Raw genomic sequence first — 14,796 nt, 5'->3', positions numbered from 1 at the left:
AACAGAAGTACTTTAATTTAGAATACAATAATTTTCTGATTTAGAGTATAGAATGTCTTTCTTAATCCAGAAGGATTAAGCGACTATTACAGCCTCTATCGGAGGCACGTTAAAGATTGTTATTAACTTTCATAAGTGAAATATTAGTTTCATGCATAGCCCTGAATTCTTATTATGTAGGTAAATCCTGATTGTGGTGATAATAATCCTGATGCTCTAATAATTAAAACAGTAATAGAATAGTTCTAATTAATACATACAACTATTGTTGTTGGTGAAGACGTTGATTTACTGGTATGTCTTACTGCCGAACTCCAACCGAAAAAAACATTTATTTTTAAAAACCTTGGGAAGCTCAACATCAGTCGGAAATATATTCATCAAAAATATATATGCTTTCGCAAAGTGCCAGCATTTGCCAACCGTATTTTTACACGCAATAACTTGCTACGATACATATCCGGTTTTAAAATGTTTGAGAAAAAGGATTTATTTCATTGTACTGAAGTTTTTGAAAAGAATACCTAAGTCTATTCCACACGATCTAATTTATTATTACAACAGAATTCGCTTTCTTCATTCTATCAGTGGTGCCCCAAAAGTACCTTCTAGATACGTATGCTTAGATTAATAGATCGTGGAATAGGCCTACTGGGGAAACCACATTAAAAAAAGCGCGCCTAGTACACTACCTCACAGGTGGCGTGGAAACGTGTGCTTAAGCTGTACGCACACTGGTACGATCACGGTCGCGATCACGATCTCCACGCAGCCGCGGCCGTGAGACATTTTTTTTTTTTGAGCCGTTTCACATTGGCGCGATCGAGTTTTGGAGACGAAGCGGCCTGGCGGCGCGGCGCGGCGTTCTATTCTGCGGTGGCGATCAGATTCAACTTGTCGAGTTTGATCGCGACCCAACTGATAGAAATTTTCCGTTATTTTGTGTGTTCTTTCTTGTTGCAATTTAGAAATGGAGTTAACAGAGCAGCTAATTAAGGCTGTAAAAATACACAAAATTCTATATGATTTATCCGATCCAAGTTACAAAAATAATAGAATTAAAAATGAAAATTTTAAAACAAAATTGGAGTTGCAATTGGATTGGAGAGTACAAATGTATACATTTTTTTTGTTTAAGTTTAAATATTGTAGGTAAATATTTGAGAATGTTTTTTTTTGGTATACATAATTCACATTTTTAATTTGTACCTATGTATACCTACATGATGGCGCACTACATATAGGTACGACCGTGAAGGTGAACGCGTTGGTGTGTGCTAGAATGATCGCTTATGTTATCGCTGCCCTGATCGTGATCGCGGTCGTGCTCGCACCAGTGTGCGTGTAGCTTTATGAAGAATGCTTTTTTACTTTTAGATTTGTTTTATCTTAGAAACGGTCGTGTCTCTAAAAACAGAAATGCATAGACGGTCGCGGTCTTGTCGCTTCTCGATGAAGTATGAAGTATCCTATTCCTTGACTATCGAACCGATCGATTAGCTGGTAAAAGTAGGAAAAGATACAAAATAAGGGCGCTTGCACACACACCGGCAAAATTGGTGCCGAAGCCGGAGCTGAAATCGATTGCAATATAAATAAATTAGCTCCTTCACGTATACTCCGATCCGGTAAAATAGTCGAGGACCGGCAAATACAATAGAATTAAATACAACTGTCGGAACGGGTGCAAAGCCGGCGCCGGTACCGGCACCGATTTTGCCGGTGTGTATACGATGCGACAGAATCGCGACCGCCTATTACGTTTCGAGCTTTAGGAGAAAAAGTGTAGAAAATTTTATAGATAATCGTATGATCTCTTCTCACCTATTTTTATAATAAAACTTACTGTTTTGTTGAAAAACGTAAACAAAACATATTTACGAACTTTGACATTGAATATCTTTTGTACATGTGTGATCGATAGGACGAAACTATTTTCCTTAAATACCTTTCTTAAGGTGCAATTTCCTAGCGATGCCTGGCGTCCATGTCTCGCCACACACTGGCTCGTTTTTGGAACGTACGTGGCCAAACCTGTATATCAATGAAAAGAAACGTATCGCTTTATAGGGAAACAAACCAGTGCGCGGCGGATCGCGGACGCCAGACGTCGCGTCGCGTCGCTAGGAAATCAGACCTTTACGGATACACAAATTACATTACATACCACATTACATTATATATTTATTGTTATCTCTATATTTTTAGATTAATCAAGAAAACGTGGCATGAACTAAAAACTCCATATGGGAAATAACACAAATACATAACAAAGCATATCGCTAGGTTATAGCTGTTCGTATTTGTCTTAATATTTAATAGGTAAAAATGTCACATACATTTTATTAGATATTTATTGTTTATTTTTAGATATATGATGAAAATAAAAATGTAAACTACATCCATCATCCAGAATATGCAAAAATCGACCAACAGTTTAGAAAAAACTGGAATATAAAACAAAATAGTAAAAGTTATTGTCTAGGCTGCAGTAGTTCGTATTCTTGCCTACAATATCGCAGAGAAATATAATTTACTAGATAAAAAGCTGCTCTTTGGTAATATGGAAATAGGCAAAATTCAAAGTAGTATTTCTCAAAACAGAGAACATAAACTGAGAACAAAAGCGTTGCTTTTAGACATTGAAATAAAAAAGGACAGTAAGTTTTCTCAAGAGAACTTGTTTAATAGTTTTAATTGGTGTATATGTTACGGTTAAGATCCGATGTCCGGTATTGTCGATATTACCCGGTTAATCTCGAGAATAACACACAACAAAACAACCAAAAACATAGCCTAACCTAAACATTAATAATATGTTAATGTCGACATTAACCGTACATCGGACTTTAACCGTAACATATATATCGTAGTCTCATTGTGTATTTCGTCTTTTTATGAAAATCCTAGTCACTTCATAAAGCCTCGGTTAGGTTAGTTAATTTCATTAAGTGACTAGGATCTTAATGAAAAGACGGAATACACTATGGGACTATTACATATATATTGTAATAAAAATGTAATGTATGCTATTTCTGAATAAAAGACTAAGAATCTAATAGTGATGTTTTATATTAATTAATACCCAAAAGATTTTATAACAAAATAAAAACATGTTTAAAATAACTTTCATATTCTTTCTTCTCATACTTTCAATATTTATTTCATCTAATGGCGGCGGCTCTGATTAATGTATCTGGCTATATTGTGTATCAATCTGAAACAACAAAATCTAAAAAAATTAAGTTACGTATATCAAAATTTTAAAATTATGTTATAAATCTATAAACAGATTTTTAACTCACTTTTGCAACAATAACAGACATTGTGGTTGTATCTTATACCATAAGGCACATATTGAAAAGGGGCCTTTTCATATTCTAATAATTCTATAACATTTCTTGTCTGAACCAGTCGAGTCTGATATAGCTCTTCACCTCTATTTCTGCATATATTCCCTCAATGCATATGCACTATAACCTTATAAAAGATAATAAAAATAATTAAATATATAGTATACTATTAACCTTTTGAAGATTTTTACATTTAAAAAAAATATGTATTTTTCAAAAAATATATCTTATTGATAATATATTTTTAAATTTAGTAACTACTCAAATTTAAGGAATATGTTCTATTATATATAAATGATCTAACACTAAGTATATGGACCACTAACCAAGTAGGATTTAATTTGGAAAGTTACCAGTTTCAAGTTTCAAAGCGGGTCCTTAAATATCCAAAAATTGGTAGCTTCATGCAAGGACCCAGGCCAACGAGCATTCAACTCTATAATTTTTAGATTAGCATTTCCAGTAATTTGAATGTTTAGGGAAAATAATCCTTTTCTATTTCTAAATATGTCTCCATCATTACCCCCTGTACCTAGTAAAGTATAAGAAACTTGTGCTGATGAATATTGAAGAAAATATAACATATAGGTACTTACCACGTGAATGTATTCTTACATTGTGTTCCAGCAACTATCCCTATAATCCGAGGAAACCCAAACATACTGTAAAACTTTTCCTGCTCTGAAATTAGAGTTACTTATTCGGGCATTTTTATGAGCCATGGGTAAAGCAGTGCAAGTTCATGGAATACTTTGCTACAATATGAGAAGTAGTAGAAACATCCATTCTCACAAAAACATCTGTAGACTGCACATGACCACCTGAAGTGTAGAATCTTAATGGATATGAGTTGATTTTAGACACTTGTGCTTTTATTTCTGAAAGCAGTAAAGAAAGATGGTTCAAAAGTATAAATACAATTTATTCTACATTCAATTTACTGGCATTCCTTACTGCATCTTTATCGCGTGTACATAGGTACTTACCTGTCTTGATATTCTATATTTTGTTCAATTAAAGATTGCAGTGTCTTTTAAAAAATCTCAATGTCCTAAAAACTCAAGGGGGCTCATTTTCTTCGAAATATGATTCTTCCTTACATCCACTCTTGAGGAAATCCATTTTCAATAATATCTAGAATATACTAGTAATATCCATCGTACTTACGTAGAGGTATCGCGTAAAATACACTTTTTAACTTTCTCAAAAGAATATAATAATGCTTCCACATAAAACAATTTGTTTGTGGTTAAGTCAGGTTAAGTAGACACTAGCCTGGAAATTTGACCGCTAAATTTAACTTTAAGAGTTAAAGCATAGTGCAAGAGAATAAGCTATACGTAGTGTTAAGTTTTGCTTAAAGAACTTAGTGCAAACGGCCCTACATTATATATTACTATGTATATTACAAATTAAAATTTAAATTAAAATAACTTTTTTACAAATCTTGATAAAAAAACAGCACCCCACCGTCACGCCACTGATAGAGAGAAATGACAGAAAGACAGACGAAACTCAACCGTGTTGTCATATTTATGTACCCATCTCTTTTTAACTCTCATAAAAGTGTCAAACCATGTATGATTGTAAAAAATTGAGTTTTATGAATGGAGTGTTCTGTCTACCTATTTTAGATGTCTTTTGGTTCAAACTCTCGAAACTTTCGTGTAGTATCGGGGGCAGTCGTGCGGAGCCGACTGTAAACCGCCTAAGCTCCTCCTCCTTTCTTCGTTTAGGATATGTCTAGGCCGAAACAGAATAAAAACGTGTTCTTCTTTCAAGTTTTTGGGCAAATAGACAAAAATTTGACGTTTATCCCTAGATCATATATATAGAAATACACTTTTAAGATATTTGTATACTGTGTTTGTATATAAATTATATATGATCGTTTTTAAAATGCTTCCCGAAGAAGTTACAGTCCTCGAAAGGTCCAGTAAAAATAATATATTTTATTTATTTTTAAGAATTGGTAAACTATTTTTCCTGAAATTTGGTACTCTTACACGCATTTTAATGCCAAAGCGAATGGCGACAGTGTAAACTTCCGTAACAGCCCTGAAAGGGTACCCAAGTAGCATTTGGACGTTATCTAACGTGGGGTATACGTCGCCTTATAAACCCGACGTCGGGTACCAACATAGGTTCGATCGCCTGACGACACTTATTTGCACCTAAATGGGAATACAGATTCGGGTCGCCTCGACGTCGGTATTTGACCTAATAGGGAATGTAATTCTACCAATTACCAACGTCATATTACGTTGGAATTCAGTTACTTAAAATTCGTCGCTAAGCACTTACGTTACGTTTGTTTTCAAATTCGCTACCAAGAATACACACTTGTTAGATAAATATTTTATAACTACCTAATTACAAATGGATTCATAATCACTCCTCGAATATAACTATAAGTGCCTACCTAATTTCATATTATAATAATTCTGAATCATTAATCCAGACATCAGTTTTGTCAACGGAAGTCACTTTTTTTCTATATCTGATTAAAATACTCCGGAAAACAACGAGCGCCTTTAAAATTAGGTAGATTTATGAAGCAAAATAAAACACTAAATCACCACAATACACCAAAACACTTTTACTTTTACACTGGACGCGCGTTTCGCTAACCATGTTAGCATCCTCAGCAGATGATTATAAACTCATTTTATTTTTTTGTAATATTTATTAGGTATTAGTTTATAATTATCTGCTGATAATGCTAACATGGTTAGCGAAACGCGCGTCCAGTGTAAAAGTAAAAGTGTTTTGGTGTATTGTGGTGATTTAGTGTTTTATTCTGCTGTTTAACACCAAAGGTTCCAACCCTCAACTGTAATAATAGATTTATGAAATAAAAATATCTATAAAAAAGTAACTCGCAAAATATTTTTTTTTATTTTCTAGCTAGTTTAATCATAAAACTGTACTGTGGTTCCCTCCAAACTCAACCTTATTAATATTATTCTACTAGAAATCGGAATGTGAATATAAATTTTAAAAACAAAAAACGATTTTAAAATGGCTGACAATCGGATACTTGTTAAGAATGGCGGATTTCTGTGTCCGACTTAATATGAACTACCAATATACCAATACCAACCGGGTCTCCAACATTACTCGTCTCACACGACCGAAGTCATCAAACCACCGGACGACCGGCAATCGTATTATGACGTATATAATTCCAACGTATGCCACGTAAAATTTGCGATCGGCTGGCATACGTAGGAGCATCCGTCGCCGGCCACAGAGCATATCATTTTTCGTATTCCTGATAAACGATTCCCGACGTTGTCTGTTATTGGTCTATGATAGGTCAATTGTTTGGTCTAACCGTTTCGTAGGCGTAATCTCACTTTGCATATCAGTGATTTGTGGATTTGTGCAATTATATTTTAGATTTTGTTTTCTCCTTAAAAATATGGGCAGCCACTTTTTTAAGATAGTATATATACAAAATATAAAAGAATTGGAACCAGTACCTACAGTGTAATGCAGCATCTCTTCCGGATAAAAAGCATTCGTGGGTGGAGGCAAGACATCACTACTACTATTATTATTTTGCAAAAGTCTCGACCTCTTTCTGTAAAATGTAGATGAATGTCTAAATGCCTTTTTAGTGTTTTTAGGCATAATAAAAAAATTAAGTTTCTTTACAAAAAACTTTTATTAGGTTATGTTCATGATGTTCATTAGGCCGCAAATGCTACTTAATGGGTTGTATTTACGGACGTAAATAGAGATACGTAAATTAGGTTATAAATATGAACATAAAATACAACAAAATATAATTGGACGTTACTTTAGGGATTATCAGTGAGACGTATCCTATTCGGACAACGGGTAGACGTCAGGCTAGTTCAAGTATATAGTAAACGCCACGAATGTTTGGGAGTGATTCATCGGTCGCTACCATGTGAACTAATCTGTTCAAGGTCACATAAAACTTAACTCCAGTGCCGTGGTCTTTCAAGTCATATAATAATCAATATATAATCTGTTGTAATATGTTGTTTTAATTTTCAAAGTCTTGTCAAAACATATATTGGTTATAAATATAAAATGAAATGCCCCATTGGTCGCACTGCAAGCACACCAATGGACTGACGCACAAAAACGAATCAATCGAAGAAACGCGATATAGTATCGTCTATAACCCTAACATTTTAGAATAAGTAGGAGGAGCGCAGGCAGATGATTAGACCGGGCCTTTAAAAACCTACGTCTGCGGTAAAAATTTACGTTTTTAATGTAAAAATGACAGCGCGCGTGTCGATTCTAACTTCATCAAGCGATTAATCACTCCCAAACATTTGTGGCGTTTACTCTATGTACGTCGTGCAAGCCAACGTGGGAACGATGTTGGGAAATTAATAAAAATGATACGTTGTTATTTTGTACGTCGAGAGATCGTTGCGTTGTATTTACCGACTCGGATCCAACGACGTCGCTTTTAATAGGAAAGCGACGCGACGTTACCGGTCGTATCACTAGCACCCGACCTAAATTTTCACAAAGTCTAACGTCGCTTCAGATCATATTTAGTTCGAAGTCAGATAGATGCTAGTTGGGTACCAAATTAAAAAAAAACATTTTATCAATTTATTAAAAATAAACAAAATATATTATTTTTATTTAACATTTTGAGGGCTGTAATTTTTTCGGGAAGTATTTTTTTATATTCATAGAAACTTTTTGTTTTATTTTTCTCTGTAGAATCGCTCACCAAATAGATATTAAGATTAGATACGGTATATAAAGTGCTCAACTTTTTTAAAAAGCCTTTAGTCACTCGTATACTAAAATATCATAGAATACGATCAATACAACCTTTAAATATAATACTAGTATATGAGACACCTTGTATAATACAGGATCAATTTTATTAAAACTCTTTTAATTACACTTTAATCTACTAAACATTTGTTTAATTTTTAACAAATTATAAATATTCATATCATAATTTGTTAGTACATTATTCTTATTTCTAAACAAGGAGGCTAAAGTTTGCTTCATTTTGTTCTTAAGCTGAGAAACAATGTAAGTATGATTAATATTAGTTTTTAATTTTCACATTTATGAAAGTCATGATAAGAGGTTCAAGTAGAATTGGAAGTTTTATATATGTGTTTTTGTCTTCATTGTGTGTTGGTTCGGTTGGGTTGGGTTGCTTGTTCTCGATTTTGATTAATGTTTTGTCAATAAAAGATGGCGCGTATTTTTTTTTATTAATTTGTCTTATTATCGCAGCTTCAATATAATCACAGCCTTATATTGCAACGTATGTTGGTTCTTGTTGGTTTGTTATATTGAACTGTACAATTAATATCATTTAATTGTTTCAGATTTAATTTTACCAGAAGACAATCTCCGTTTACCAGATGGTTCATTTAAAGATATTAAGACCGAGTACGAAAGAGAATTTAAAGGTTACGATAAAAATTTTCCCGATTTGGTAAGTGCAAAGAGTTTATTAAATTTTAATTAATGTTATACAGGGTGGTCTGTTAGCGCGAGGAAGTCAAATACGGTCGTCGTTGTTTAAGATATGAAAAAAAGTTTTATACAGATGGGGCATATCCTAAAATACAAAAGGGGCATATCCTAAAATATTTTGTGGTATACAGGGTGTGTCAAAAAAGTTATATTTTATTTTCTTTTAATATTTCTGTACAGATTTGGATGCTGGCATAAAATTCTACATATAGTATGTTATTTTTATTTCCAGCACTATGCGGTGTTGCCATTCTATTTCATATTTCATATTACTTTGTTAATACTTAGTTTTTTATTTACCTAAACACCAAGAATAGCAGAATAACACATCAATTTTTTTAAATGCAACACCCAGTGTATTATTTTTCTTTTAGACGCAGAATTAGAAAGTTAATATTTTTTATATTTAAAGAGTTTCTAAATTTTTAACGGGTTTGCAGGTATTTGCGGATTTGTATTATATGGCTTTTTCAACAATAATATCGTGACCAGTTTATAAGCATTCGACTGGCACTGTTACCATAATAAAAGAAAAAAAATATAAAATATAAATCAAGAAAGAGGGGAACTTAATAAATTATTAATATGTATGCAATCGCATAGATATTAATAATTTGATATTAAACAAACACGTCTCAAATTACCGGCAATTAGATATTGATGTATCAAAATAAATAAATGCAAAGATAATATGAACAAAGATAACGGTCCAATTACTTCCAGTTCTTTGTTACCTACTGTTGCTCTGTATTTTTTATTTAACACTTTTTTTTAATTAACCCGTTTTCAAAAAGATCTGAACGACAATTCGATAAATTCGGTGAATTCGTACGGCATTACTAAGCATTTGTCGGATTACCGCAGGTCAACCCTTTCATTTTGAAAAATATGACATAATTATTTATTTTCTTATTATATATTATATAGAGAAAAAAATATTTTTAGACGTTATTCATAAATAGACGAATTCCTGGAGACCATGTTTTAAAACTCGAAGGTGACCATGAATTTCACACTGAATATGAAGACGCTTATAGAAATGTTTTGGAAAGGTTAGGGTTGAAGAAAGAATTAAAGGTTATCGAAAGCGATACCGTTGACGACCTAAGGTAAATTAAATCATTTAATATTTATAGGTCTGTGCAATTTTGATAGATGTATGTTAACATTAACGTAGTTGTTAAATATTTCATGAATATAAAGAATAGTCGGCTTTCATGAACGTTTCTTTTTTTATCTATGACAAATTAGTATGACATAAATATTATCTATGACATAAATTAGTATATTGACATATTTAACTTTCAAAATGTACCTATTTATTTATGTATATATTATTATGGTGTAAGTACACACTCGCCGAGACGACCCGAGGTCGAGACGAGGCGAGTGTGTACTTAGGGCTCTCGCCTGCTCTCGGGCCCTCTCACCTTGCAGTGTGAACATTTTGTAACAAGTACACGCTCGCCGAGGGGACCCGAGGCGAGACAAAGCGAGTGTGTACTTGGGGCTCTCGTCTTGCTTCGGTGTCTCTCGCCTCGTCTTGAGACCGCTTGGTCTAGAGGCGGTCTCCAGCACGAGTCAAAGGAGACGAGAGCCACAGAGAAACTAAATAAAAAAGATACACAATAGATTCTATATTTCTCTATGGTGAAAGCGTTAAGTAGGAGGTCACGCGAAAATATACACGGTGCTCTCGGGAGATCTCGGCATTCCTTAGTTCGTCTTCTCAACTGCCTTTGAGTTGACGCCTATTTTCGGTATTTAATTTATTAAAATATAAATATATAATTAATACAGCGGATAAACGATTTTAGTCAAAGTACCGAAAAATCTGTTACAGCGCTTTCAGATGGAGCGGACCGTACGCGCGGATATTTTTTCAATATAGCTCATCTGGACGAAGTATACGCAACCCATGTGAAATCGTTCATATAAACTCATGGTACTTCAGTTTTCAGATGGAGCGGACGGAGAAAACGCTGTTGTACAGTGAGCTTTCTACGCTGTTCTCTATGTAGTAGTAGTACTAGTAGTAGTAGTTCTCTATGTAGCTCCATTAGTCTAGGAGACTACTACCTACTTTTCCATGAATGCTGACAAATCTTACATTTGCAAAAATCTTCCTTTCTTAAATAATTTTTCTGTTCTTTAATTCGAACATTTAAGGGTCTAAATGTTTCACCAATATAAAATTTATCACATTCACATGGTTTTTTGTATATTACATATTTTGTTTGTTGTCTAGGTTGATTTAGTTAACATATTTCATTACTTCAAAAATGTTTTTTTAACGTGTACCTATTTCATTATTAAAATATTTAATATGAAGGCTTCAACTTTCGTTGAAGTTAGTCAAACAATAAATTTCACATTCAAATAATTAAATTAATCAATAAAAATGATAAAATTATTAATTATTAAAATCCTAATGTTATTTCCCCCGATTTTTTCTGCCATTATAAAAGGCACATGCGATCGTGTCTATTAGATAGGATAAAATTAAGTCACACGAAAAATCAAAGTAGGTTAAGTAGGTACACATGAATAGTGTTTTCAGTTCTTCTATGCTTGGTAAGGTAAATATAAAAACTCAATTAAACTTGGCTTATTATGATGGCTTATCGTAATTATACCGTAATTATACTTATAATGATTAAGTGGATAAAAATCGGCATGTTTCAAATAAATTATTTATTAATCGTGTAAGATTTTGTGAAACATTTCAGTTAGCCTCAACCCTCCTAATAAAAAGTGGGGTAATTTTGAGATGTTAGCGTTTTTGTGAATCATGCATGAAAATACACTCACCCGCACGAAAAGCGGGCATCTTAAAATTTTCTTGTATATTAAAGTTTTATAATATTCTGTTCTAGTGGACCGATTTTGATTATTTGTAAGCAATTTTTTTAGTAATTCCTTCTAAATTAAAAATGATAGTTGCCATCTGTCTTGCCATACGAGGGAAAACAAAATGTTGATATTTTGGTGAAAGTTGAAACACCTTGTGGAGTACGTTAACAATGCGAGGAATTAAAAATCAATTTATCATCTAGATGTGGTTTTTCTCGATGGTTTGTTTTTGATTTATCTCAATAGCTTTATATTTATAGGAAATATTCGCTTTTGAAGAAGACACTAACATTTTTTCGTATTTTTTACATTAAAACCATGTCTTTGCTTTTGGTCATGTAGAATGTAGAATTTTTAGCAGGGGGCTTAATCACCGCAACATTAAGCTGCGTCCTCACTGAGTCGACACTGTCTATCGATACTGTCGACTTGGTGTGTACGCGGCAATCAACGGTGTCGATCGACAGAATTAATCGATCTACATGTCGATTTGTTTTCCATTGTCCGTCGGTAAACATCAAAGAACAGTCGATCGACATTAGTGTGTGGACCTGTTTTCGACGTTCGACATTCGATAAACTGTTATACACAATGACGGCTTGGGTACTTGACATTGTAGTCGTGCTTTTTCGTTGAAGAAATGGAATGGCAGCAAGGTAAAGTCATCGCCTTTATTGAGGCATAAAAAGGCACCAAAAACTATAAGAACAGAAATTTGAGACACGATGCCCTTATGTAAATTGCTAATCAATTTAACATCGATAAGCAAGCGGTAGAACAAAAAATAAAAAATCTAGAGTCAATTTGCAAAAGAAGTGAAAAAAAAATAAAGGAGAGCAAGAAATCTGGTACTGGTACGGAGGATGTGTATGCAAGTAAATGGTTTGCTTTTGAAAGTGAGGACGCAGCTTAACAGATCTATTGTGCGTTCCCCTTTCGTGAGTTATCGCGGGTATCACTCATCATACAATCTCAATGCTTTGACAAAAGTCAGTATCTGAGACGGCTCCACAGAGTCCAGCTCCCCATCTTCGACATCAGCCATACCAAAGTTTATGGCACGAGCGGTTGTCGTTTTGGCTCAGTGATAAGGTGTTCTGGTGTTTCCCTATTTTCCCCTCAGAATCTGCATTCACCGTTGTTTCTCAGCTTCAATCTATTGAGGAGACAGTGTCCTGTTAGAGACAATGCGAAGATTGTTCTTACTTAAATCAAGGAAAATATTTGATTTTTCTCGCTCGCATGCTCTGAGGAACTTTTTCGAGTATCTTAGACCGTTGGAGGATTCCCATTTCAGGTTACGGATGGACTCCTCCAGGTTTTTCAGTTCCGCTTTAAGCTGGTTTCCGCTTGGAAAGCAGAACGGTTCTGGTCCAGTTAGAGGAGTGTTCGCTCTTTTTCTAGCTAGATCGTTTGCTTTTTCATTGCCTTCTATCTCTTGGTCAGCGGGCACCCAAAGTATGAGGACTTTATTTTCTTTGCCTTATTTGTTCAGCTTCTCTAGACATTCTTTGACCAACTTTGAAGTGATGGTTACTGAGTTGATCGCTTTTCGTGCTGCTTGACAATCGGATAAGATGGCTATTTCCTGTTTTCGATAGTTCTTATCTAAGATAAATTGTAAGGATATCATCTTTGGATAGCGTAGATTTCTGCTTGAAGGATATGCTGGGGTAGGTGCCTAGTGGTTCAGAATATTTAGTTTTCGGTCCAAAAACATCCCTGTCCATATTTTGGTTTTGGAAGCATCAGTATACCACGTTATGGTATGGTCTTTTATGTGATGAGCAAACTTTTCTCTCTTTCAATCCTTCTTATTGCTCAATCTTGTCATCCACTAGGAGTTGGAGGAGTAGAATTTTGATTTTGAGGGTGTTTCAAGTCCATGACCTGAAAATTCTCCCAGTACTGAATCTATCAATGACCATTCTAATTATTGTCGCGTTGGCACAACTACCGACACGACAATAATAATATGCAGTGGTGTTAGGGTTAGGTCTAGGATGACCTCCATTGCTGCTGTTGGGCATATTCTCATGGCACTTGTGATGCCGATGCATGCCAGTCTCTGTACTTTGCACAGGTTTTGCCTTGCCGTACGTTGCTCTAGTTTTGTTTACCAAGCAACTGCTACATGATTACCTAATCATGGGTCTTATAGTCTGTGAACCGAATAACTTTGAATTTGGCAGTTCCGCGGGCTTTTCTAGTGTTAATTTCCTTAGGGTAGCAATTTGCGGCCATGCTGACGCAATGCCGTCTCTAATAGAACAGCCTCGGAGCAAGATTTATGACGTTACGCTGCGCTAGTATGTTGTAGAATACTAAAACACTAAAACTATCTACATTAACTATTGCTGAAATCGTACTCCATAGTCAATGTAGATAGTTTTAGTGTTAAGAATAATAATTTAAAAAAATATGTGGTCATCTTTTGACAAGTTTATATTAGTTTATTAATAGCAGTAAATATTATGTGATGTGTGGTGTGAATATTTTATATGTATTTTTTTGGATTATATTCGACACTATTTTTTTCATATGACACAACACTGATGAAGGCTATAATGTTAGCCAAAACGTTTTTTTAAACCAAATAAAAATAATGAAAAACCAAATGAAAACTTAATCAGCGTTTTTCCCGAACATAAATCCCAAGAAAATCAAAAATTTTAGAATAATTTTACATATAAAATGACAGCGATCTTTATTTCATAGCCATCGCTGACGCCTTTTTTTCTATGATATTGTATTATTTGCAAATATAATTTTTCGAACATTGATACTTGCAAAATACACATAGTATACATTTTGTGAATGCAGATAATAATACATCACTATTAGTAGGTATTGAATGTTTTTTGTTAAATTAGATCGATTTTCAAACCCCAAAATTTAAAATATATTTTACATTTTACCAATTAACTTATGTACCTATTCATTATTTGTATATTGTAAAACATTTGCTACATTTGTAGGGTTCATAGTTTATTTGCCAAAGTATTTATTACTATAAACAGGTTCTGATTTATTAACTGTATATTGTGTATATTTTATAAACTATATCATTTTTAAAATACAAACCAAAAAT

The 14,796-nt window shown here is 33.8% G+C and overlaps 1 protein-coding gene and 1 long non-coding RNA gene across 5 annotated transcripts in view; one reads left to right on the top strand and one right to left on the bottom strand.

Annotated features, from left to right (window-relative positions):
• LOC115891379 overlaps window positions 1–14,796 on the top strand; it is a 151,565-nt gene that overhangs the window by 70,031 nt on the left and 66,738 nt on the right. Inside the window, exons 3-4 of the mRNA XM_030911826.1 lie at window positions 8,702–8,811; window positions 9,798–9,961. Coding sequence (XP_030767686.1) covers window positions 8,702–8,811; window positions 9,798–9,961 — 274 coding nt within the window. The remainder of the gene's footprint in view (window positions 1–8,701; window positions 8,812–9,797; window positions 9,962–14,796) is intronic.
• LOC115891380 lies at window positions 3,055–4,989 on the bottom strand. 4 transcript variants are annotated; one of them, XR_004051830.1, is made up of 5 exons: window positions 4,340–4,989; window positions 3,950–4,231; window positions 3,680–3,885; window positions 3,306–3,480; window positions 3,055–3,232 (listed from the first exon to the last, which is right to left on the bottom strand). It is a non-coding gene; the product is annotated as an uncharacterized LOC115891380 (long non-coding RNA). The 4 variants fall into 4 exon arrangements; XR_004051832.1 differs by having other exon boundaries at window positions 3,707–3,885; XR_004051831.1 differs by having other exon boundaries at window positions 3,063–3,217.

The sequence above is a fragment of the Sitophilus oryzae genome, unplaced genomic scaffold (genome assembly GCF_002938485.1).
Source record: "Sitophilus oryzae breed Bouriz unplaced genomic scaffold, Soryzae_2.0 scaffold_1180_pilon_pilon, whole genome shotgun sequence".
NCBI classification, from domain to species: Eukaryota; Metazoa; Arthropoda; class Insecta; order Coleoptera; family Curculionidae; genus Sitophilus; species Sitophilus oryzae.
Note: the sequence above shows the minus strand (reverse complement) of the source record. Positions and strands in the feature narration are given on the sequence as shown.